Source organism: Nerophis ophidion, linkage group LG14 (assembly GCF_033978795.1).
Source record: "Nerophis ophidion isolate RoL-2023_Sa linkage group LG14, RoL_Noph_v1.0, whole genome shotgun sequence".
Lineage (NCBI taxonomy): Eukaryota > Metazoa > Chordata > Actinopteri > Syngnathiformes > Syngnathidae > Nerophis > Nerophis ophidion.
In genome coordinates, this window is record NC_084624.1 from 18,003,085 (window position 1) to 18,029,387 (window position 26,303).

General features: G+C 39.0%; 2 protein-coding genes across 11 annotated transcripts in view; one reads left to right on the forward strand and one right to left on the reverse strand.

Annotated features, from left to right (window-relative positions):
* LOC133568232 (cyclin-dependent kinase 10-like) overlaps nt 1-13,059 on the forward strand; it is a 36,456-nt gene extending 23,397 nt beyond the window's left edge. For both annotated transcript variants that reach the window (XM_061920033.1, XM_061920032.1), the window contains 6 exons: nt 1,685-1,754; nt 1,837-1,896; nt 1,972-2,095; nt 8,048-8,187; nt 10,154-10,206; nt 10,273-13,059. In XM_061920033.1, coding sequence (XP_061776017.1) covers nt 1,685-1,754; nt 1,837-1,896; nt 1,972-2,095; nt 8,048-8,187; nt 10,154-10,206; nt 10,273-10,367 — 542 coding nt within the window. In that variant the 3' untranslated portion in view covers nt 10,368-13,059. The remainder of the gene's footprint in view (nt 1-1,684; nt 1,755-1,836; nt 1,897-1,971; nt 2,096-8,047; nt 8,188-10,153; nt 10,207-10,272) is intronic.
* Nucleotides 13,060-21,584: 8,525 nt separating this feature from the next.
* Nucleotides 21,585-26,303, reverse strand: part of LOC133568234 (anillin-like) — a 42,443-nt gene continuing 37,724 nt past the window's right edge. For all 9 annotated transcript variants that reach the window (XM_061920042.1, XM_061920038.1, XM_061920041.1 and 6 more), the window contains 3 exons: nt 24,039-24,146; nt 23,828-23,967; nt 21,585-22,325 (listed from right to left, as the gene is read on the reverse strand). In XM_061920042.1, coding sequence (XP_061776026.1) covers nt 22,172-22,325; nt 23,828-23,967; nt 24,039-24,146 — 402 coding nt within the window. In that variant the 3' untranslated portion in view covers nt 21,585-22,171. The remainder of the gene's footprint in view (nt 22,326-23,827; nt 23,968-24,038; nt 24,147-26,303) is intronic.

The following is a 26,303-nucleotide window of genomic DNA, read 5'->3' on the forward strand; positions in this document are numbered from 1 at the left end:
ATTTTCACATTACAAACACTGGGTCTCAGCTCTGTTATTTTCCGTTTTTTCGACTATTTTTTGGAACCTTGGAGACATCATGCCTCGTCGGTGTGTTGTCGGAGGGTGTAACAACACTAACAGAGAGGGATTCAAGTTGCACCACTGGCAAAAAATCTGCCACCAGACCCCCATTGAATGTGCCAGAGTGTCTGCACATTTTACCGGCGATGCTAAGACAGACATGGCACAGAGATGTATGGATAACCTGCAGATGCATTTGCAACGATAAAGTCAACAAAATCAAAAAGGTGAGTTTTGTTGATGTTGTCGACTTATGTGCTAATCAGACATATTTGGTCACGGCATGACTGCCAGCTAATCGATGCTAACATGCTATGTTAGCATCGATAAATGTACATACGCTAGCTCTATGTACATTTGAAACTAGATACCCACATTTAATGCGAAACAAACACTTACCAATCGACAGATTTAAGTTGCTCCAGTGTCACAAGATGCGAAAGTCCTGATCGTTTGGTCCGCACATTTTACCGGCGATGCTAAAAAGGCAGCCATGCTATGGGCCAATTTATTAGGTACACCCATGCTATGGCCGAATAGCGTCAATAGCTATTCGCTCAATAGCTCAATTTCTTCTTCAATTTCGTTTTCGCTATCTGCCTCCATACTCCGACCATCTGTTTCAATACGTGCGTAATCTGTTGAATCACTCAAGCCGCTGAAATCCGAGTCTAAATCCGAGCTAATGTCGCTATATCTTGCTGTGGTAACCGCCATGTTGTTTGTATTGGCAGCCCTGTATGACGTCACAGGGAAATGGACAGTCGCATCGCAAATAGCGAAAATCAAGAACTTTAAAGCTTTTTTTAGGGATTTCCGGGAGGTGTAAAATTTTGAAAAAAACTTCGAAAGTTTTTAACCCTTTTGAAATTGTGATAATGTTCCCCTTTAAAGGCACGGCCTGTACTTGCTGGCCTGATCACATAATATCTCTGGCTTTTCACACACACAAGTGAATGCAAGGCATACTTGGTCAACAGCCACACAGGTCAGACTGAGGGTGGCCGTATAAACAACTTTAACGCTGTTACAAATATCCGCCACACTGTGAACCCACACCAAACAAGAATGACAAACACATCTCGGGAGAACATCTTCACCGTAACACAACGTAAACAACACAGAACAAATACTCAGACCCCCTTGCAGCACTAACTATTCCGGGACGCTACAATATACACCCCCCGCCATCCCAACCCCATCCACCTCAACCTCCTTATGCTCTCTCAAGGAGAGCATGTCCCAAATTCCAAGCTGCAGTTTTGAGGCATGTTAAAAAAAAAAAATGCTTTTTGTGACTTCAATAATAAATATGGCAGTGCCATGTTGGCATTTTTTTACATAACTTGAGTTGATTTATTTTGGAAACCCTTGTTACATTGTTTAATGCATCCAGCGGGGCATCACAACAAAAATAGGCATAATAATGTGTTAATGCCACGACTGTATATATCGGTATCGGTTGATATCGGAATCGGTATATGAGAGTTGGACAATATCGGAATATCGGCAAAAGAGCCATTATCGGACATCTCTAGTGAAAAAAATTCAGTGTACCGTATCCTTATCATACCGCTGCTAAAACAACAAATCACATGTTAAACGCTCCTCTTATGCACAGCTGATTTTGGACTGGCTCGCATGTATGGCGTCCCCCAGCAACCCATGACCCCCAGAGTGGTCACCTTGTGGTGAGTGTCTTCTTGACCAACGTGTCTGTCATCTTCTCACTAATGCTCCTTTAGTAACTTTGGCTTCCCTTTCCTTCCTCAGGTACAGAGCTCCAGAGCTCCTCCTCGGAAGTAAGACTCAAACAACAGCTCTGGACATGTGGTGAGACGCGGATCTCATTGGTAATGTGCGAGACACACATTCACCACCTTCTGATGGCGTATTCTTCTCTCAAAGGGCTGTGGGTTGTATCCTGGCAGAGTTGCTGGCCCACAAACCCTTACTTCCTGGAACATCTGAGATCCAGCAGGTGGACCTAATAGTTCAGTTACTGGGGACACCGAATGAAAACATTTGGCCGGTGAGAATCGAGCAATTTTGGCAATAGTATAGTCCAACAAGTACCAAATGAAACAAATTTACCGTATTTTGTAGACCTTAGGGCGCACCGGATTATAAGGCGCACTGCCGATGGTCTTTTTTCATTTATAAGGCGTATTAAAGGAGTCATATTATTTCATTTATTTATTTATTTTTTTTCTAAAGACTTACTTGTGGTCTACATCAGTGGTCCCCAACCTTTTTGTATCCACGGACCGGTCAACGCTTAATAATTTGTCCCGCGGCCCGAGGGGGTGTCCTTTTTTTTCTTTTCTTCTTTGTCATGAAAAAGGGAGTTTTTTGTTGTTGGTGCACTATTTGTAAGTGTATATTGTGTTTTTTATGTTGATTTAATAAAAAAAAAAATTCTTCTGCGGCCGGTGGTTGGGGACCACTGGTCTACATAACATCTCCCTTTCAAAGGGAAAACCCAGTAACTAAATTTTGGTCAAAACTGAGCTGATAATAATTTTGGAGTTCCTAGGTGATATGCTTTACATTAGTGTATGCGATATTGTAATTTGTTCCGTAAGTAAGCTGTTATGCGCATGGCAGGACCTAGCAACTACCACATAACCGCGTAGATACAACAGAAAAACCTAGTATCTCAAGGGACCAATCGAAGCTTCATTGTCAGTCGCCTTATTGTCTTTAATGAGACATTTGTACGAATGGGGGCCGACGGTCAACCTGATTATGTGATATTATGGCACGAGGGAGTATTTGGAAGATTGGCCCAGGACGTTGCAAGCACTTTCATTAAATGTATTGTTCTTGATTCTTCCCCTTGCATACTCTTTTGGGCAGATAACTGTGGAGGTCAAAATAAAAACTGGACGCTGTACACGGCTCTTGCCCAATGTGCAAACGCAGAATGGGGCCCACCCGAGATTGTGATAAAATATCTGGAGAAAGGGCACACGTTCATGAGAGCAGATTCAATCCATGGCTCAATCGGCAAGAAAATGAAAGCTCAAGAAAACATCTAAACGTTTGATGACTTTGTAGATCTTTGTAAGACAGCATCAAGATAGATTGGTTTTCCTTTGTTTTCTCAAAATCAGCTAGAAGTGAGTTACTAGGTTTTGCCTTTGGACGGGAGACATGTAATGGTGGTTCTTTGGTCAAAATGTTGCATAGATTATGTTTTACAAATCATCTTTAAGCCGCTTTCTGACAGTCGCTTCAGGATGCGCCGTTTTGTGGGCGGTGTTATTTACGTGGCTCACCTTCGGCCGCGTCTTGTCCCCGTCATGTTTGTTGTAGCAGTGTAGCGTGCAAGGACGGGAGTGGAAGAAGTTAAAGTTAAGTTAAAGTACCAATGATTGTCACTCACACACAAGGTGTGGTGAAATTGGTCCTCTGCATTTGACCCATCCCCTTGATCACCCCCTGGGAAGTGAGGGGAGCAGTGGGCGGCAGCGGTGCCGCGCCCGGGAATCATTTATGGTAATTTAACCCACAATTCCAACCCTTGATGCTGAGTGCCAAGCTGGGAGGCAATGGGTCCCATTTCTTTTATAGTCTTTGATATGACTCGGCCAGGGTTTGAACTCCCAACATACCGATCTCAGGGCGTTCACTCTAACCACTAGGCCACTGAGTAGAAGTGTCAATAGATGGCGCTAACTGTTTTAATGACATTCAGACTTTAAATAATCAATAACGGAGCAGCATCTCCTCATCCGCCGGTAATTTTTTCCCGTGAAAAAAACATCAGACCGAAACTCTCTAATTACTAAAGTTCCTTGGGTGAATAATGTAAACTCACTACACCAGTATGTTTTAGCACTTTCATGGCGAGTTTACACAGATATAAATAAGAACTTTACACTACTTTATATTAGATATGGCAACAGCGGAGGATGATTGTCCCATAACAAGAAGATAGAGAAAAAGAACAAGCTTATTGACTATGGTGTCGCCACGGATTACAAAGGCGGAGCCACGCAATTTTTTAAGACTTATGGAGATCCTAATATTGTCAAACAAAACGCCAGATATTATGTCTTACTTTATACACACACCATAATAATACTTGTATGTTGAAGTACAGTACAATCCATCAAGCGATGCGGCTTCATAGCTTACCAAAGTCATACTAAAACATTTTGATAGATTTTTGAGTGCCGTAAGTAATTTTCTATATTTTCAATGGAACATATAAAATTGTTGTTTACTTGAGTCATATTGCAGTCTACACGTATCTCTTATGTTTGACTGCCATCTACTGGTCACACTTATCATTTCACCATGTACCAAATAATATTGCTGTAAGGTCAGTAAGCAAAAACAGATATATTCCGTACATTAGGCGCACCCGGTTATAAGGCGCACTGTCGAGTTTTGAGGGAAAAAGAAGATTTTAAGTGCGCCTTATAGTCCGGAAAATGCGGTAAGCGTTATCTTTTTCATGGATTTCATTGATATTTACCAGTGTCGGTAAAGTGTTATATATTTTGCACACAATTTAGAAAAAAAGACACAATGGCAAAGTCCGCCTCTTTAGTTCACCACTCAGGCAAGGTGGGCGTGTCCGCAGGCTGGATGGGAGAATATGAATAAGAGAGACGTGTAATTTCAAGCGCATGAAAAAACGCTGAAGCACAAACGGGAGAATTGGGCTTTATATGCGCTGTTTTTTTTTTTTATTGTAACACTCAAAATAAACCTAAACTATAAATGTGACAAAGCACATATTAAAATGGCTATTAGATCATCTGGGGCCGTATTTATCAAGCGTCTTAGAGTGGCATTTTACTCTTAAGTCCTGAGAATTTGCGAAATTTAGTCCTACTCTCAAACTTAAGAATAAAAGCTATTTATCAACTTTCTGAAGTCTAAGAATCACTCCTACTCTCCACGATATTTAAGAGACCATCAGATGTGTCCTAAGTGGTTTGGAGTTGCCAGCGGGGGATGGCACTGAGGCGAGAGACGTGCGCCAAGGTTAAGGGAGCGGAAGGATGTCTTGGCTTTGTTTGATGACGAGCAGCTGATCAAACGGTATCGTTTAGACCAGGGGTCACCAACCTTTTTGAAACCAAGAGCTACTTCTTGGGTACTGATTAATGCGAAGGGCTACCAGTTTGATACACACTTAAAAAAAAATGCGAGAAATAGCCAATTTGCTCAATTTACCTTTAGTAATATATATATATATATATATAATCTGTATTTCTGTCTGTCATTCCGTCGTACATTGTTTTTCCTTTTACGGAAGTTTTTTTGTAGAGAATAAATGATGAAAAAAACAATTGAACGGTTTAAAACAGGAGAAAAGACAAAAAAAATTAAAATTCAATTTTGAAAACATAGTTTATTTTCAATTTTGACTCTTTAAAATTCAAAATTCAATCAAAAAAAAGAAGAGAAAAACTAGCTAATTTGAATCTTTTGGAAAAAAATTTAAAAATAATTTATGGATCATCATTAGTAATTTTTCCTGATTAAGATTAATTTTAGAATTTTGATGACATGTTTTAATTAGGTTAAAATCACATCTGCATTTTGTTAGAATATATAAAAAATTGGACCAAGCTATATTTCTAACAAAGACAAATCATTATTTCTTCTAGATTTTCTAGAACAAAAGTTTTAAAAGAAATTCAAAAGACTTTGAAATAAGATTTAAATTTGATTCTAAAGATTTTCTAGATTTGCCCAAATAATTTTTTTGAATTTTAATCATAATTTTGAAGAAAGATTTCACAAATATTCTTCGTTGAAAAAACTGAAGCTAAAATAAAGAATAAAATTAAAATTTATTTATTATTTTTTACAACAACAACAAAAAATTGTCAGGAAAGAAGAGGAAGGAATTTAAAAGGTAAAAAGGTATATGTGTTTAAACAATCCCAAAATCATTTTTAAGGTTGTATTTTTTCTCTAAAATTGTCTTTCGGAAAGTTATAAGAAGCAAAGTAAAAAAATAAATGAATTTATTTAAACAAGTGAAGACCAAGTCTTTAAAATATTTTCTTGGATTTTTAAATTCTATTTGAGTTTTGTTTCTCTTAAAATTAAAAATGTCGAGCAAAGCAAGACCAGCTTACTAGTAAATTAATAAAATTTAAAAAATAGAGGCAGCTCACTTGTAAGTGCTGCTATTTGAGCTATTTTTAGAACAGGCCAGTGGGCGTTTGTGACCCCTGGTTTAGACAGAGCAGGTATTATTTTTGTCACAGATTTATTATTAAGGGACGTCATCTCATCCGCAACATCACGCAGCAGAGCTTTCACAGCAGAACTAAATGTCATCACAATGCTTCAATATCTCGCCACTGGGAAAATGCAACAGTGTAACGTTGATGATTAATGAATTCGAAAGAAAAGGAAACATTTATTTTTGATTCATTGCCAATATTGTTTGTTTGTTTTGTATTATTTTGTAGTTTATTGTCAAAATATACACTCCCATTGTCCACTTAAACATTTCTAAGATATTTTGTTATTCTTAGACAAGGGATTCCCTTCCTTGATTGGTCATTTCTATGGACACAGAAATTACGTCACCTAAAATTCCGTTTACGGCACATAGTAATGTCCTAATTCAGCTCTGAGTGTGACACTTAAGGTTCAGTTAGGTGCAGCTTTCAGCAAATAATTTCTTTACTCATAAATCAACTCTTAGCAGACTTCTTAGGAGTAATTCTGAACTCAGACAACTTCATTGTATTTTCTCCAAGGTTTCTAAGAGGAAAATTACTCATTTAAGTTGCAGGACTGAACGTAACAGCACATTATAACAACAATAGATATTAGATAAACTAATAAACCATTAGTAATATTTAATAAACTAATAAACTATTAGTTTCACAGGACTGTGCTGTGCTGTGCTGTGCCACGGAAATTCAAGGACAGTTGGGAGTAGGAGTAACACAAATATGTGAAAAATATAACATTTAAGCGATATTTAAACGACAGTCTCATTTTAAGAAGTAGAGACCGACAACAAATGTTATTTCTCAGTCTTTGCGGTAGATTAAATTGATCTTAAATTGCACTTATTAAATATGCAATCACGTCAACGTGCAGGATACTTTGTTGAATACAATATGTATTTTCAGGTTATTTTCACCCTGCATTTATACATTTTATTTCCTGGTGATGCAAATAGTACTGATTTGGCGAGTTGTCTTTTGATAAATGTATTCCTTAAATCAGTGGTCCCCAACCTTTTTGTATCCGCGGACCGGTCAACGCTTAATAATTTGTCCCGCGGCCCGGGAGGGGGGTGTCCTTTTTTTTTCTTTTTCTTCTTTGTCATGAAAAAGGGACGTTTTTGTCATGAAAAAGGGAGTTTTTTGTGGTTGGTGCACAATTTGTAAGTGTATATTGTGTTTTTATGTTGATTTAATTAAAAAAAATAGTGCAAAACATTTTTTTTTTTTTTAAGAAAAAACTTGTTCCGGGCCGCGGTCCGGTGGTTGGGGACCATTGCCTTAAATGACACTTTTCAGTGTAAATATGTACTTTGAATTGATTAAAGATCATATATAGATGTAAAATCATTGAAAAAGTGATATTTATTGAATATATTATCTATTTTGCTATTGTAAACAATATATCATGTCCGACTTTCCATAACAACTTTAATGCTAAAAGCTGGTAGTGATAATTTCTTAGCTTGTTTTCTACGAACGTTGAATAACTAAAGTAAGAACAGTTGAACTGTAATATCTGACACACTATTAAAGCCTAACAATTTTCAAAGGGATTTAAAATTAATTTTACTAAAAGAGCTTTTAGGCATGAGCTAGCTTTCTTCCATTTTTGGGAATACCTTGAGAAGGTCACATGACAACCACTCCATGTTTCCTGCACGTCACTTCGGAACTTGGTTTTGCACAACATTTCATGGGATACATTGAAACTTTTTTCAAGTGTTGTTGATTTTTCAAGTGTAACAAGAAGCGTTGCTGTGTTACAGGGCTTTACTGCGCTGCCTCTCATTGGTCAGTACAGTTTGAGGAAGCAGCCCTACAACAACCTGAAGAACAAATTCACTTGGCTGTCTGAAGCAGGACACAGACTGCTCAACCTGCTTTTCATGTACCACCCACAGCGCAGGTACACACACACACACACACAGCTTTAGACACTATACGCCCTGCGATAAGGTAGCGACTTGTCCAGGGTGTACCCCGCCTTCCGCCCAATTGTAGCTGAGATAGGCCCCCCGCAACCCCAAATTGAAAATGTGTGGCGCATTAGAAGCCTAAAATACCACAACCACAAATTAAGCTGTACATCAAGCAAGAATGGGAAAGAATTCCACCTGAAAAGCTTCAAAAAATGTGTCTCCTCAGTTCCCAAACGTTTATTGAGTGTTGTTAAAAGGAAAGGCCATGTAACACATTAGTAAAAATGCCCCTGTGCCAACTTTTTTGCAATGTGTTGCTGCCATTGAATTCTAAGTTTATGATTATTTGCAAAAAAAAATGTTTCTCAGTTCGAACGTTAAAGGCTTACTGAAATGAGATTTTCTTATTTAAACAGGGATAGCAGGTCCATTCTATGTGTCATACTTGATCATTTCGCGATTTTGCCATATTTTTGCTGAAAGGATTTAGTAGAGAACACCGATGATAAAGTTCGCAACTTTTGGTCGCTAATAAAAAAGCCTTGCCTTTACCGGAAGTAGCAGACGATGTGCGCGTGACGTCACGGGTTGTAGGGCTCCTCACATTGTTTACAATCATAGACAGCAGTAGCTAGAGCTATTCGGACCGAGAAAGCGACAATTTCCCCATTAATTTGAGCGAGGATGAAAGATTCGTGGATGAGGACATTTAGAGTGAAGTACTAGAAAAAAAAGAAGAAAAAAAAGATAAGGCGGCGTTTCAGATGTAATTAGACACACTTACTAGGATAATTCTGGAAGATCCCTTATCTGCTTATTGTTTTAAGAGTGTTTTAGTGAGATTATAAAGTCATACCTGAAAGTCGGATGGCTGCGGTGAGCGCCAATGTCTCTCAGAGAAGCCGAGGAGCCAAGATCACAGCTGCCTTTTTGAGCTGCAGGATAAGGTCCCATAATCCACTGAAGTCTCCGGTAAGAGCCGACTTAATATCACAATTTCCCCATCCAAAAACATGCTGGTCGACGTAGAGAAACATGTTCGCTTGACCTTTCTGTGTTAAAGCTTCACAACAAAGAAACACCGGCTGTGTTTCGGTGCTAAAGACAGCTGCAATCCACCACTTTCCACCAACAGCATTGTTCTTTATAGTCTCCATTATTAATTGAACAAATTGCAAAAGATTCAGCAACACAGATGTCCAAATTACTGTGTAATTATGCGATGAAAAGAGGGCTAATATGTCCGCTACAACCTAAGACGTCACGAACACGCGTCATCATTCCGCGATGTTTTCAACAAGAAACTCCGCGGGAAGTTTAAAATTGCAATTTAGTAAACTAAAAAGGCCGTATTGGCATGTGTTGCAATGTTAATATTTCATCATTGATATATAAACTATCAGACTGCGTGGTCGGTAGTAGTGGGTTTCAGTAGGCCTTTAAGTATCTTGTCTTCGCAGTCTACTCAATTGAATATAAATTGAAAAGGATTTTGCTATAAATTAAGAAGAAATCCCCAAAATGTGTAGTTCCCTTTCTATGATCTCTACTGTGTTTTCTGTGAAGGATGCACGTTGACCACATAAAGACCAGTTTTGTAAAGTTCTCCTCTAGGGATCCGAGTAGCGTCCGCAGACTGAGCAACGCGATTAACTCAAACCAAACCTTCCAGCTCGTTGTCCAGCACAACTCTTAAGTGTTGCCTGGAATTTACAGCCTGAAGTCCGTCTCGAAGTCCTCTAGCAGTGTTGAAGTGAGGTTGAAGGTGCTAAAGACACCTAGCAAGCTTCCTTGTCAGTCTTTTTGAAGTGGTTGCCAAGCAATTTAGTGTCTTTTGTCACATGGTTGCCGCGGCGACAGCACCAAGGTTCCATCCTTGGACCCATCGGAGTTGTAACATTGGAAAGGTAGGAAGTTGAAAAGCCAAACCAACCTAAAGTCTTCTTTGTCCAGAGCGTCGGCCAAAGATTGTTTGGAGAGTTCCTACTTCAAGGAGAAACCTTTACGTGAGTAAAAACTCTTTCTTTTCTTCCCGTTTCAAGACCTTCATCTCATTCCCGTTCTCCGTGCAGCCTGCGAGCCTGAACTGATGCCGACCTTCCCTCACCATCGCAACAAACGTGCCGCTTATCAACCAGAGAAACATTCCAAACGCAGCAAAGTCTGAGCGACGATCCAGGCAGAAAGTGATGACTCAGCAGCGTCATTTATTTCTGATGTTTTCTTATTACAAACCCTGTTTCCATGAGTTGGGAAATTGTGTAAAATGTAAATATAAACAGAATACAATGATTTGCAAATTATTTTCAACCAATATTCAATTACAAATACAATGATGTTCAAACTCATTAACTTCATTTTTTTTTTGCAAATAATAATTAACGTAGAATTTCATGGCTGCAACACGTGCCAAAGTAGTTGGGAAAGGGCATGTTCACCACTGTGTTACATCACCTTTTCTTTTAACAACACTCGATAAACGTTTGGGAACTGAGGAAACTAATTGTTGAAACTTTGAAAGTGGAATTCTTTCCCATTCTGGTTTTATGTAGAGCTTCAGTCGTTCAACAGTCCGGGGTCTCCGCTGTCGTATTTTACTCTTCATAATGCGCCACACATTTTCGATGGGAGACAGGTCTGTGCTGCAGGCGGGCCAGGAAAATACATGTACTCTTTTTTTACGAAGCCACGCTGTTGTAACACGTGCTGAATGTGGCTTGGCATTGTCTTGCTGAAATAAGCGGGGGCGTCCATGAACAAGACGGCGCTTGGATGGCAGCATATGTTGTTCCAAAACCTGTATGTACCTTTCAGCATTAATGGTGCCTTCACAGATGTGTAAGTTACCCATGCCTTGGGCACTAATGCACCTCCATACCATCACAGATGCTGACTTTTGAACTTTGCGTCGTTAACAGTCTGGATGGTTCGCTTCCCCTTTGGTCCGGATGACACAATGTCGAATATTTCCCAAAATAATTTGAAATGTGGACTCGTCAGACCACAGAACACTTTTCCACTTTGCATCAGTCCATCTTAGATGATCTCGGGCCCAGAGAAGCCGGCGACGTTTCTGGATGTTGTTGATAAATGGATTTCGCTTTGCATAGTAGAGCTTTAACTTGCACTTACAGATGTAGCGACAAACTGTATTTAGTGACAGTGGTTTTCTGAAATGTTCCTGAGCCCATGTGGTGATATCCTTTAGAGATTGATGTTGGTTTTTGATACAGTGCCGTCTGAGGGATCGACGGTCACGGTCATTCAATGTTGGTTTCCGGCCATGCTGCTTAAGTGGAGTGATTTCTCCAGATTCTCTGAACCCTTTGATGATATTATGGACCGTAGATGTTGAAATCCCTAAATTTCTTGCAATTGCACTTTGAGAAAAGTTGTTCTTAAACTGTTTGATTATTTGCTCACACAGTTGTGGACAAAGGGGTGTACCTCGCCCCATCCTTTCTTGTGAAAGACTGAGCATTTTTTGGGAAGCTGTTTTTATACCCAATAATGGCACCCACCTGTTCCCAATTAGCCTGCACACCTGTGGGATGTTCCAAATAAGTGTTTGATGAGCATTCCTCAACTTTATCAGTATGTATTGCCACCTTTCCCAACTTCTTTGTCACGTGTTGCTGGCATCAAATTCTAAAGTTAATGATTATTTGCACAAAAAACATAAAGTTTATGAGTTTGAACATCAAATATGTTGTCTTTGTAGCATATTCAACTGAATATGGGTTGAAAATGATTTACAAATCATTGTATTCCGTTTATATTTACATCTAACACAATTTCCCAACTTATTTGGAAACAGGGTTTGTATTCATGGCTCTCATTAGAAAAATGTTTTTTTTTATTTTTAAATATTTAGGTTTCATGGCTCTCAGCTTAAAAAAGGTTAGATTCGAAATCATAAGAAAAAGTGAGAATGTTGCCATTTAAACACATTTCTACATCACACAAAGCACATCATTTCAGATTTTTTAAAGATGTCAATCACACAAGTGGTCAAATAATTGAGATAGGCTTCAGCGAGCCCAAAAGGGACAAGCGGTAAAAAATAGACGGGGTTACAAATATGCACTAGAATGTGTTAAATTTTTGTTGAGAATCATCTTTTTTTATTTTTAAATCATTTTCCCCCCCATTAATTGTGGTAGTGTCACAGTGTTGACAATGAGTGTCCATTGACTTCAGTGGGCGAGCACAGAGTGGGTTTTTCCACTGCAGCCAAACTAGACAATCGTTGGAGAAATGCCCATTGAGCGACATGATTGGATGACACTAAAATGAGCAAATCAGCAATCTTGAAACAAAAAGCACGGGCAGAGCATTTTTTTTCAAGTTTTATTAATTTCTGCGTTCATTTGGAGGATTTTATAATCCTCTAATTCAGTGGGCCCCAACCACCGGGCCGCGGGCCGTGGCCCGATTTGTACCGGGCCGCAGAATAATTTTTTATTAATTTTTATTTAATAAAAAAAAAAAATGTTTTTATTTTTATTAAATCAACATAAAAAACACAATATACACTTACAATTAGTGCACCAACCATAAAAACATCCCTTTTTCATGACAAAAACGTCCCTTTTTCATGACAAAGAAAAAAAAAAAATAAATAAATAAAGGATTTCCCCCCTCGGGCCGTGGGACAAATTATTAAGCGTTGACCGGTCCGCGGATACAAAAAGGTTGGGGACCACTGCTCTAATTGACATTTTCTTTGTAAAAACTAGCATTTTTGTATTTATTTTATTGGAGACTGTCATGCTCCAAGTAAGGGGAAAAAGAGCTTCCGCTTACTTGAAAGACAAGCAGCTGAATATAAAACAAAAATAAACCTTATGATTAAGTTATTGCGTGTCATTCTTTATAGGATGAATCCCTATTCTGAATGTCTTCACTGATATTTACACGTTGCTAACTAGAGTTGTCCGATAATGGCTATTTTGCAGATGTAGTGGAATTTCTGACCTTTTGTATCATATTTTGTGTCTTCAACAAGACACCTGTCGAAGTCCAGTGGTCGGTTTGACTATTCTACAAAATATTTTGATTGTATATTATGACTAAGGGATTCAAGGATGTTGCCGAACAAACAAGTCCAAAACAACGGGACCTTGACACATGAGGGAAACATATAAAAGGCCAATATTATGAAATGATTTTGCTTGATTCTCAATCACCTCCAGAGGACGTTGTCTGTCTGCATGGTCAATTCAATCCAACTTGTACTTTTTGATTATGGGTAGAAAAAACTTTTGTACTAAATCCACTTTGTTGCCGTTTAAGTTTCGGACCATCCACCACACCGATAGCCGATATTGTCCAACTCCGATATCAACCGATACCGAAATATACAGTCGTGGAATTAACACAATGTAACGTTACCATGAATTGATTAACGAGGACCCCGATTCAAACAAGTTGAAAAACTTATTCGGGTGTTACCATTTAGTGGTCAATTGTACAAAATATGTACTGTATTGTACAATCTACTCATAAAAGTTTCAATCAATCCATCAAAAGCTAGGTTTTCCAAAATAAATTTCCATAACGTCAACTCCAGTTATGGAAAAAAGTGCCAACATGGCATTGGCATTGTTGGAGATGTCACGCCAAATGTATTCCCCCCGGAAGACATTTGGCGTGACAGCCCCTCTAATGCCTGAAGGACCCCAATGAGGGCGTGATAACACCAAGTTATATGACTCTTAAAGGCCTACTGAAACCCACTACTACCCACCACGCAGTCTGATAGTTTATATATCAATGATGAAATATTAACATTGCAACACATGCCAATACAGCCTTTTTAGTTTACTAAATTGCAATTTTACATTTCCCGGGAGTTTCGTCTTGAAAACGTCGTGTAATGATGACGTGTATGCAAGAATTCACAGGTTTTTAGGAAGTATGAGCGCTGCACACACGCAGCTAAAAGTCGTCTAATTTAACGGCATAATTACACAGTATTTTGGACATCTGTGTTGCTGAATCTCTTGCAATTTGTTCAATTAATATTGGAGAAGTCAAAGTAGAAAGATGTAGTTGGGAAGCTTTAGTCCAGGAGTCACCAACAGGGTGCCCGTAAGGACCAGATGAGTCGCCCGCTGGCCTGTTCTAAAAATAGCTCAAATAGCAGCACTTACCAGTGAGCTGCTTATATTTTTTAAAATTTTATGTATTTACTAGCAAGCTGGTCTCGCTTTGCGCGACATTTTTACTTCTAAGAGAGACAAAACTCAAATAGAATTTGAAAATCCAAGAAAATATTTTTAAGACTTAGTCTTCACTTGTTTAAATAAATTCATGTATTTTTTTACTTTGCTTCTTATAACTTTCAGAAAGACAATTTTAGAAAAAAAAATACAACTTTAAAAAGGATTTTAGGATTTTTAAACACATATACCTTTTTACATTTTAAATTCCTTCCTCTTCTTCCCTGACAATTTAAATTAATGTTAAAGTACTTTTTTTTTTTTATTGTAAAGAAAAATAAATACATTTTATTTTAATTCTTCATTTTAGTTTCAGTATTTTCGAAGAATAATATTTGTGAAATATTTCTTCAAATTTATGATTAAAATAAAATAAAAATATTCTGGCAAATCTAGAAGATCTGTAGAATCAAATTTAAATCTTATTTCAAAGTCTTTTGAATTTATTTTAAAATTTTTGTTCAAAATCTAGAAGAAATAATTATTTGTCTTTGTTAGAAATACAGCTTGGTCCAATTTGTTATATATTCTAACAAAATGCAGATAGGATTTTAACCTATTTAAAACATGTCATCAAAATTCTAAAATTAATCTTAATCATGAAAAAATACTAATAATGTTCCATAAATCTTTTACATTTTTTCAAAAAGATTCAAATTAGCTACTTTTTCTCTTCTTTTTTTCGGTTGAATTTTGTATTTTAAAGAGTAGAAAATTAAATTTTCATTTTTTTCCTACTTTCTCCTCTTTTAAACCGTTAAATTAAGTGGTTTTTTTTTCATCATTCTCTACAAAAAACCTTCCGTAAAAGGAAAAAAAATGTACGACGGAATGACGGACAGAAATACCCATTTATATATATATATATATTTATATGTAGGTGTGGGAAAAAAAATCACAAGACTACTTCATCTCTACAGATCTGTTTCATGAGGGGTTCCCTCAATCATCAGGAGATTTTAATGGAAGCATTCACATACAATGGTTTATATAGAGCACAGAGTGGGTGGGTACAGGCAGGCGTAGGGTGTGGTGATTGGCTCATGTGTTACCTAGGAGGATGTTTCTTTCGTTGCCCGTGATTGAGTCGTATACGTATACGACAGTTCTTTGCGTGGATGATGATGTTTCTTTCGTTGCCCGTGATTGAGTCGTATACGTATACGTATACGTATACGACTCAATCACGGGCAACGAAAGAAACATCCTCCTAGGTAACACATGAGCCAATCACCACACCCTACGCCTGCCTGTACCCACCCACTCTGTATACGTATACGTATACGACTCAATCACGGGCAACGAAAGAAACATCATCATCCACGCAAAGAACTCCATACTCATCCACAACAGTACACCATGGCAAAAAAAGAACAATTCAACGTTTGACGTTACTATGGGGAGTTTTGACGGAGCAGAAACGTGCAAACTCGTTGGGAGTTTCCTCTTCTCCCAGCTTGCTAGCCTCAACCTGAACCTTGGTATTTACCGTGATGACGGACTGGCAGTGTGCCGCGCCTCGCCAAGGAGCAGCGAGAACACCAAGAAGCGCATATGCCAAATCTTCAAAGAAAACGGCCTACGGATCACGATTGAAGCCAACAAGCAAACCGTCAACTTCCTCGACGTCACTTTCAACCTGAGAAATAACAGCTACCAACCATTCACGAAACCCAACACAACACTCCAATACGTGCACCATGACAGCAACCACCCACCCACCACCACCAAAAGAATACCTACCGGAATTAATAAAAGACTATCGATGCTGTCATCCAGCAAAGCTGAATTCGACCAAGCAACCCCCCCGTACCAGAAAGCACTTGATGAAAGCGGATACAACTTCACCCTCACCTATGAACCCACTCTAGGAAACCAACCAAAAAAGAGCAGAAAACGAAACAACATCATCTGGTACAATCCGCCATTCAGCAAAGACGTCTCAACCAACATCGGCCGCAAGTTCCTCACTCTGATCGACAAACACTTCCCCAAAGGCAACACCCTAAGAAAAATATTCAACAAGAACAACATTAAATTGAGCTACAGCTGTATGAACAACATGCAACAAATCATTTCAAACCACAACAAAGCAATTGCAAAAGGACTGCCTACCCCCAGACTAAACGACTCTGAAACCAATAATGAATGTAACTGTCGCAAGAAACCTGATTGCCCTCTCAACGGAAGGTGCTTACAGACATCAGTCGTTTACCAAGCAAAGGTAACACGCAAGGACATTAACACATCCGACACGTACGTAGGATTAACCGAAGGAGCGTTCAAAACAAGATGGAATAATCACAACGCCTCCTTTAGAAACCAGACTTTGCAGAATTCTACAGAACTCAGCAAACACATTTGGAACCTCAAAGACAATAATGTTGAATATTCAATAACATGGCAAATTCTTGCATCCAGCACACCTTACAACAGTGGTAATAAAAGATGCAACCTATGCTTAAAAGAGAAACTGTTTATTATATATCATCCAGATTTATCATCCCTCAACAAGCGCAGTGAAATCATTTCAACATGCCGCCACAGAAGGAAACACCTCCTAGGTAACACATGAGCCAATCACCACACCCTACGCCTGCCTGTACCCACCCACTCTGTGCTCTATATAAACCATTGTATGTGAATGCTTCCATTAAAATCTCCTGATGATTGAGGGAACCCCTCATGAAACAGATCTGTAGAGATGAAGTAGTCTTGTGATTTTTTTTCCCACACCTACATATTGCGCTCTACCACGGTATCGAGCACTATTCTCTGGATAATCCAATCAAGACATATATATATTTATATATATTTATTAAAAGGTAAATTAAGCAAATTGGCTATTTCTGGCAATTTATTTAAGTGTGTATCAAACTGGTAGCCCTTCGCATTAATCAGTACCCAAGAAGTAGCTCTTGGTTTTAAAAAGGTTGGTGACCCCTGTTTTAGCCTTTAGCCACACAAACACACGGTGATTCCTTGTTTAAAATTCCAAGAGGTGAAACTTTACTATGGATCAGAGAGCAGTCAAGCGAACATGAAACACGACGAAATGTCAACCAGCAGGTTTCAGTGAGAAAATTATGGTTAAAAAGTCGCTTCTTACCGGAAAAAAGCTGAGCTTGTGTCGTCCAGGAAGCTGCCGTCGACTTCCCTGAGACACTGCCCGTCAAGACACCTGTGGAGACACCCTTCCGACTATCAGGTACTGTTTAATCTCACTAAAACACTAGCAACACAATAGAAAGATAAGGGATTTCCCAGAATTATCCTAGTAAATGTGTCTAAAAACATCGGAATCCGTCCCAAAGCAATCTCGTTTTTTTTTTTCTAGTCCGTTTCTATCGATATCCTCAAACACAAATCTTTCATCCTCGCTCAAATTAATGGGGAAATTGTGGTTTTCTCGGTCTGAATAGCACTTTTTGTTGGAGGCTCCCATTAAAATCAAAGTGAATATGTGAGGAGCCCTCACACTTGTGACGTCATCGTCTGCGACTTCCGGTACAGGCAAGGCTTTTTTATTGGCGACCAAAAGTTGCGAACTTTATCATCGATGTTCTCTACTAAATCCTTTCAGCAAAAATATGGCAATACCGCGAAATGATCAAGTATGACACATAGAATGGACCTGCTATCCCCGTTTAAATAAGAAAATCTCATTTCAGTAGGCCTTTAAGGGTTACAGCTGCAAAATTAGCGAAGCAAAAATAGCTTGAAAGGTTAGCATGCTGGAATGCTAATATTTTTTCCTCCCCGTTATTTTTCCACCAATGACAATCAGCCAATTATAATGCTTTTAAAACAGGCAGCTGTGTGGGCTGCTTTAAGGTCCTTCCACCCTCATGGGGGCCCTTCAGGCATTAGAGGGGCTGTCACGCCAAATTTCTTCCTGGGGGAAGGTTTTTGTAGGGGGGGGAAGAAATTCGGCGTGACACAGCCTATTTATATTATTTATTCATTGTTTCGACAATGAAATCCAATAATGCCAAGGATGATGTTGATTAATTTTTGGATGTTTTAGATGACGGGTGTCAAACTCTGGCCCGCCGCGTAATTTCATTTCAAATAAAGATCACCGCCAATACTCGTACTTGCTGACCCTCACGATTTTCCCGGGAGACTCCCGAAGTTCAGTGCCGCTCCCGAAAATGGTTAAACAGCTCGCTCCCAATCAAAAGGGACTGGGTTCAAATCCCAGTCAGATCAATGGGTAACTAGGAAAGCTTTTATATAATAGTTTACTGAGACAGGTTCTCATTTAAAAATTTCATTGGGGGCCTGAAATTTCCCTTTAAGAAGACCAAAGATGGCTGAGTGGTCAAAACAGGTATCTCCCAATCAAAGAGGACTGGGTTTAAATCCTAGTCAGGTTGATCGGTAACTAGGAAAGATCCAGTGGGAGGAGTTAAAGTTCACCCAGACAACAATATTGGGGGTGTGTCTTGAAGGCACTACCTTTAGCGTCCTCAACAGCCTACCGTCACGTCCGCTTTTCCGTCATACAAACAACGTCCCATCACAGTCACATAATACATGCGGCTTTAACACACACAAGTGAATGCTAGGCATACTTGGTCAACAGCCATACAGGTCACACTGAGGATGGCCGTATAAACAACTTTAACACTGTTACAAATATGCACCACACTGTGAACCCACACCAAACAAGAATGACAAACACATTTTGGGAGAACATCCGCACCGTAACAGAACATGAACACAACAGAAGAAATACCCTGAAACCCTTGCAGCACTAACTCTTCCAGGACTACCACCAAACTCGGACCCCCCACCCCAATTTTTATTTACATTTTATTTGATATGCCATTGAGAATTTTTTATTAATATAATTTGTAACTATTTTGCTGGTCACTATAAAGTTATATAAGCCTTGCTTGTTCAATATTCAATGCAAAACTTGTTTGGGTCCCTATTAAAAGATTAATTTGTTCAACCTTGGCCTGCGACTTTGTTCAGTTTTAAATTTTGGCCCACTCTGTATTTGAGTTTGACACCACTGTTTTAGATTAATTATGATTGCCTGATTGTTTTCAGCTCCTCACGCTCCTCCTGTGATTAAGAAGACAGCACAGCTGGGTGCTCCTTTGTCCGTCTTATTTACCGCTAAATAAGTTATTTTGAAGTCAACCACGGAGAATATTATTTTGTTTGTGAAAATAAATTCTAATCATTTTGAATGTAGAAAATACTCCGCGAGTGCTTATTAAGGAATTTGGTGAGTCTTAAAGCTCTTCCTCAGGACTACTCTCCTATTTTTTATTTTTTCGTAACTTTTTTGGAACACAAGATTAGCCGTAACAGCCATATTTATTATTGAAGTCACAAAGTGCATTATTGTTTTTTAACATGCCTCAAAACCGCAGCTTGGAATTTGGGACATGCTCTCCTTGAGATAATCCTGATACCCACTACAACTATGGGAAAGACTATACTTTGACTTTCACAAAGTGCATTATTTTTTTTTTAAACGGTAGTGGAATTTCGGACCTTCACACCATATTTATTGTCCGTTTAAGTAAGAAAAAGAAAGTCTATCTAAAAGCCTATTTCTGAATCACTGGGAAGCAAAATGTGAGGGAAAGTTGAATTTGGGGTCGCACCAACCAGTCTAAGAAATTTGATGAATGCTTGTTATGACAAGGATATCCACGATTGTGTTGGTGCCAGCAGTGGCAAAACAAAAATACCTTGACACATGAGGGAGTCATATGTTTTTCGTTTGATTCTGGATCCTCTGGAGGACGATGCTGCATATACAAGTAAATCCAACCTGCACTTTTTGATATTGGGTAAATACAACTTTTGTACTCAAACCACTTTGTTTGCAGTTAAGTTTCGGACCATTCCACCACAAAACATGCCCCAAAACAACTGCTACAAAAACAATGAAGGCACAGCTTCAGTTCAGAGCAGGGGTCTCTAACTCAATTTACCTGGGGGCCACTGGATGCAGAAACTGGGTGAGGCTGGGACGCAAGAAAAGATTTCTCCCAAAAAAAACTAACATTCACTTTTTGATGAATTCACCTTCTTTGAATGGCTTTCCCGCCCTGGCAAGTACTTGCCGATCTTCCCAATTTTTCCCGGGAGACTCACAAATTTCAATGCACGTCCATTCTCCCAAACTTGTCCTGATATTCACCCGGCCAACGGTATTGAGGACGTGCCGTGATAGTACTGCCGGCGCAGTCACATAATATCCACGGCTTTTCACACATACACACAAATGAATGAAACTCATACTCTGTCAACAGCCATACAGGTCACACTGAGGGTGGCTGCATAAACAACTTTAACACTGTTAGAAATATGCGTCACACTGTGAACCCACACCAAATAAGGATGACAAACACATTTCGGGAGAACATCCGCACCGTAACACAACATGAACAAAATAGAACAAATAACCAGAATCCCTTGTAGCACTAACTCTTCCGGGCTACAATATACCCCACCTCAACCGACGCACAAAGGGGGGGGGGGGGGGTTAACGTGTGGGGGGCGGGGTTTGGTGGTAGCGGGGGTGTATATTGTAGCCCGGAAGAGTTAGGGCTGCAAGGGGTTCTGAGTATTTGTTGTGTTACGGTGCAGATGTTCTCCCGAAATGTGTTTGTCATTCTTGTTTGGTGTGGGTTCACAGTGTGGCACATATTTGTAACAGTGTTAAAGTTGTTTATGCGGCCACCTTCAGTGTAACTTGTATGGCTGTTGACCAAGTATGCCTTGCAGTCACTCACAAGTGTTTTCAGAGGCCAAATCTGGGAGATTTTTTGGAGGGAAACTGAAATTCAGGAGTCTCTCGGGAAAATCGGGAGGGTTGGCAAGTATGCCCGGATATGCGTTCTAAAAAGTTATTCATTTTACTTTTTGAAACTGATAATTTCCGATATTACATTTTAAAGCATTTATCGGCCGATATTATCAAACATCTCTATTGCTAACCTCTGACCAGAGATTGTGGACTTTGCCTTTCCAGCTAAGTCAATGTGAGTCAGCAATGAGCACCATTATTCCTACCTGCATTGTTTTGTTGGTACATTTACATACTTTTTGTGGAAAGATTTTGTCGGGTCTTGTCAAGCTGAGAGATTCTAAAACCTTTAGTACCAGTTAAAGAATGAAGTGACAGTGTGTGTGATTTTAGTACAAACTCATTTCCCATGAATTCATTTTATTAGTATTTCAATTCCGTACATAGAACGAGCTGACATTTTTATAACAAAAGCGAGTAACCATTAACAAAACTTGATCAGCATCAAATCTCACCAGTGCTTAAATACAAACACACATATTTATATATATATATATATATATGATCATATTAACATACAAAATCTGAAAGAGAAAAAAAGATCCCATACCTGCAAATATAACCAACTGTAATGTTTGATAACTTCATAGATATTTCCTTCCAGTTTATACAAATACACAAAACTACAAAATGAGCAGCATTAAGTATTTGACAGAAAGGCAGCGCAGTGGTGCACTGGTTTTGCACATCTGCTTCACAGTAAGATTCTGTGTGGTCAAATATTTATCTTCTGCTGTTTTGTAGTGATACTTGAGTAGGCTTCAATGACAACAAGAGGTATTGAACACAAATGTTTGAGCCCCAAAAGATAATGAAAATTAAAAAAAAATCAAATGGAAGCAGAACTAAAACAAGGATTGGCCTTCATTTAAAATAAAGAAAACGTGTGCAAAAAAAGAGAATAAACCTTTAGAGGATGCTCTCCCTCAGGTTGACACAGGAGTTGCTGCTTTGCTGCGTTTGTGCTGATGTGGAATTCCAGGTGTTGAAGTCCAGGAGAGCTTGCGTCAACTTCTCCACCCAATCCAGTTTCTCCTGCTTGGTGTCCGCAGAAAACCAACACCTAAACAAACACAACTTTACTTGTGACACACATTATACTCCAATAATACACAAAACTACTTGCCAACAACCCTCAAACAAAACTACCGCATTCTTTGGACCATAAGGAGCACTTCAAATACTTTTCCCCCTCAAAACTCGACAGTGTGCCTAACGTACGGAATAATTCTGGTTTTGAAGCAGAATGATAAGTATGACCAGTAGATGGCAGTCATACATAAGAGACATGTGTCGACTGCAATATGATGGCAATATGACTCGAGTAAAAACACCAAAGTGTTATATGTTCCATTGAAAATATAGAACATTACACATGGCGCAAAAAAAAAATCTATCAATTTTTTTTAGTATGACTTTGGTAAGCTATAAGGCCTCACCGCTTGATGGATTGTACTGTATTTCAACAAGTATTATTATGGTATGTATAAGGTAAGACATCATCCGGCGTTTTGTTTCGCAATATTATGTAAAAGCAAATTTTCTTACCTTCTGGTACCTGCTGATCTGTATTTGGGATCTGCATAAATCCAGAAAAATGGCGCGCTTCCGCCTTTGTAGTCCGTGTCGACATTATGGGACATTCATCCTCCGCTGTTGCCATTTCTAACATTAAGTAGTGTAAAGTTCTTACCTTCTTGTACCTGCTGATCTGTATTTGGGATCTGCATAAATCCAGAAAAATTGCGCGCGATGGCCTTTGTAGTCCGTGTCGGCATTGTGGGGAATTCATCCTCCGCTGTTGCCATTGCTAATATGAAGTAGTGTAAAGTTCTTACCTTCTGGTACCTGCTGATCTGTATTTGGGATCTGCATAAATCCAGAAAAATCGCGCGCGACCGCCTTTGTAGTCCGTGTCGACATTATGGGACAGTCATCCTCTGCTGTTGCCATTTCTAATATTAAGTAGTGTAAGGTTCTTACTTATATCCGTCAGTAAACTCGCCTTGAAAGTGCTTGAACATACTGGTGTAGGGAGTTTATCGTACCGTGAGACTCTGATATCGTTACATCCCTAATATTGGATCATTTTTGAACAGGTACAATAAGTGTCGCTGCCTCGTAAAAAGTCGTTTCGCAACCACAAATAATGAATTATTAAGACAAAAACTCATTCACTGTCATGTTTGAAGCCTGGAAAAATCGACCACAGTTCACTTGTTTTTTTAAGCTCAGGCTCCTCCTAGGCACTATTGCTTGCCAGACCAAGGTTTCCACTACCTGTAACTGATTGTGGCATGGCGCCGTGGCAAAATTAAAGCCGCCACATCTAACAAAATGAGGGTCTTATTCGTGAAAACAAATTGAAGTAAAACACTGCCAAAGCATTTGTTCATGTTTCATTCCAAAGTTCTGAGTTGGTATGGAGAATTTTACAATCCTGTGACATTTTCTTTGTAATATCTAGCATCTTTATATCCATCATATATAATAAATCAAGCGATGGGTTCACATTAATGGAAGAAAGAAGCACACATTTAATAAGAATGTGTTAATAAAACTCACTTGGTCAAGGATTCTTGACTGTCGTCCTGAGGAGCAGCCCTCACCAGCTCAAAGGTGAAAGGTCGAGCGCATGAGCCCTTCTTGACGGGCCGCACACACTGATTGGGAGAGCTGGAGAGAGAGAGGACACCTTCTGCTTCCTGTTGGAAGACGAAGGGCTTATAAGACAAAGGACGACGACTCCGTGGCCGATGAATGAAATGATTCCAACCTTGCTGTCCTTGTCGTTAGGATGGTTCCAATAACGCAGGCTGCATCCATCCAGCGTGAAATATCGACGATGCCAAACTCCTAATCCGCTGATCAACTCAAACATGGTCTGTGGACAAAAACATGTTTCAGTTTGCTTTTCTCCTCTGCCAATTATGTTTTTAATGTTATGATTATGTTATTAAGTTTTCATTATGTAGTTAATGTTACCCTTATATAATAGTTATGTTAATGTTATGATTGTGTTAAGTTACCATTATGTAGTTAATTCAGTTATTCATTATGTTGTTAATGCTATCATTATGTAATTAATGTTATCATGTTAGTGTTATTTCAATAATGTTATCACTAGTGAAGCAAATTATATTCACACACACACACACACACACACACACACACACACACACACACACACACACACACACACACACACACACACACACACACACACACACACACACACACACACACACACACACACACACACACACACACACACACACACACACACACACACACACACACACGTTATCATTTGGAATTGCAACCAAGTTTTTGTTCGTGACTTGTGGGGACCACCCTTTCTACAGGTTGTGGAGGCATACAAATATGAGGTAAAATGGCCACTGCCCAGTAAACTCATACACATCTTTAAATCTCTGGATTGAAGAAGTAATATGTGTGTGTGTTCTGGCAATGCTTACTTAATGGGGGCATCGCTCTGTTTACACAGTCACCTTTAGGAAACCTTTTTAAATGATTCCGAGGACCATGTCATATTTAATTTCAACTTATTTATTTTTTTAATGGTCCTCCGGAGTGACGTAAAAATTTGTGTGAATTATGCTAAATTATTAAAATTTGGTCCACGCACGCACACACAGGTTATCATTTGGAATGGCAACCAAGTTTTTGTTCGTGACTTGTGGGGACCACCCTTTCTACAGGTTGTGGAGGCATACAAATATGAGGTAAAATGGCCACTGCCCAGTAAGCGCATACACATCTTTATATCTCTGGATTGATGAAGTAATGTGTGTGTGTGTGTTCTGGCAATGCTTACTTAATGGGGACATCGCTCTGTTTACACAGTCACCTTTAGGAAACCTTTTTAAATGATTCAGAGGACCATGTCATATTTAATTTTAACTTTTTTATTGTTATAAATGGTCGTTGTGTGAATTATGCAAAATTATAAAAATTTGGTGCACACACACACACACACACACACACACACACACACACACACTCTTTTGGCTTGTTAACAGAAAGTTGATACTGTATAACACTTTATATTGTGTTCAAAGTAGGGCTGGACGATCTATCGCGGGATTGTCTCTGTGCTATATAGAAAATGACCATATCGTGATATTCGAATATACGTTCTCACGCAGTTGCTTTTAGCTGCTGGCATTACAATACAGGCTCTTTCCACTCTTTTTTGTCTTTCCTTCTTACAGACAGCAAGCGCACCTTCTTACACACGTCACATAAGTATACGCCCTAGCAGAGCAGAGAGGTAGCAGCATGGGTAGCGTTAGGTGTGTTGCGAGTGGTAATACGAGAGAAAGAAGGTGCGAATCTGGTAAAAAATTAAGGCAGAATTAATTCCCAGGAAAAACAGCAGGGGGTCCATCGTCTGGCGGTGGTTTGGCTTCAAGTGGGAATATGTCAAACAGACAACTGTAATTTGTCAAGTGTGGGGCAAATGTGTTGCTACAAATGTAGCATTACTGCTAATATGTAGCATTATTTGACAAGTCACCTGCTAGAGAATGAAGAGTGCTTACTCTGCATGTCAACATCCCCATTCGGTGCCACACCAACAAAATGCCGCGGCAACCATTTCCAGATCAACACCGTATGAAAAAAATAGTGAACATAAGGAAAAAACGTCCGCAGCAGTAACCTAGCACATAGCGATTTAATTTCCTATTATGCAGCTCATTTTAATTTTAAAAATATTGCAATGTATTGTGTGACATCATGCACAAAAGTGCACTTTATTTGTTTTAAACTAGTGGCGTTCTGTACCAAAAGTACACTTTAATTTAGTGTTTTTTTGATATGTCATCTTAGTGACATCATGCATTAAGTGCACTAATAGCTTGTTTGAAAATATCTCAGACAATCTTGCACTTTCTGTTTTCAAATGACACAAATTTTTGTGCCACTGCTTATTAACTGTTTAATAAATACAGTTTTGGTCAATTGATTTAGTTGTGATTTCCCTCTGCATGAAAGTTTAAAAGTAGCATATATTAAT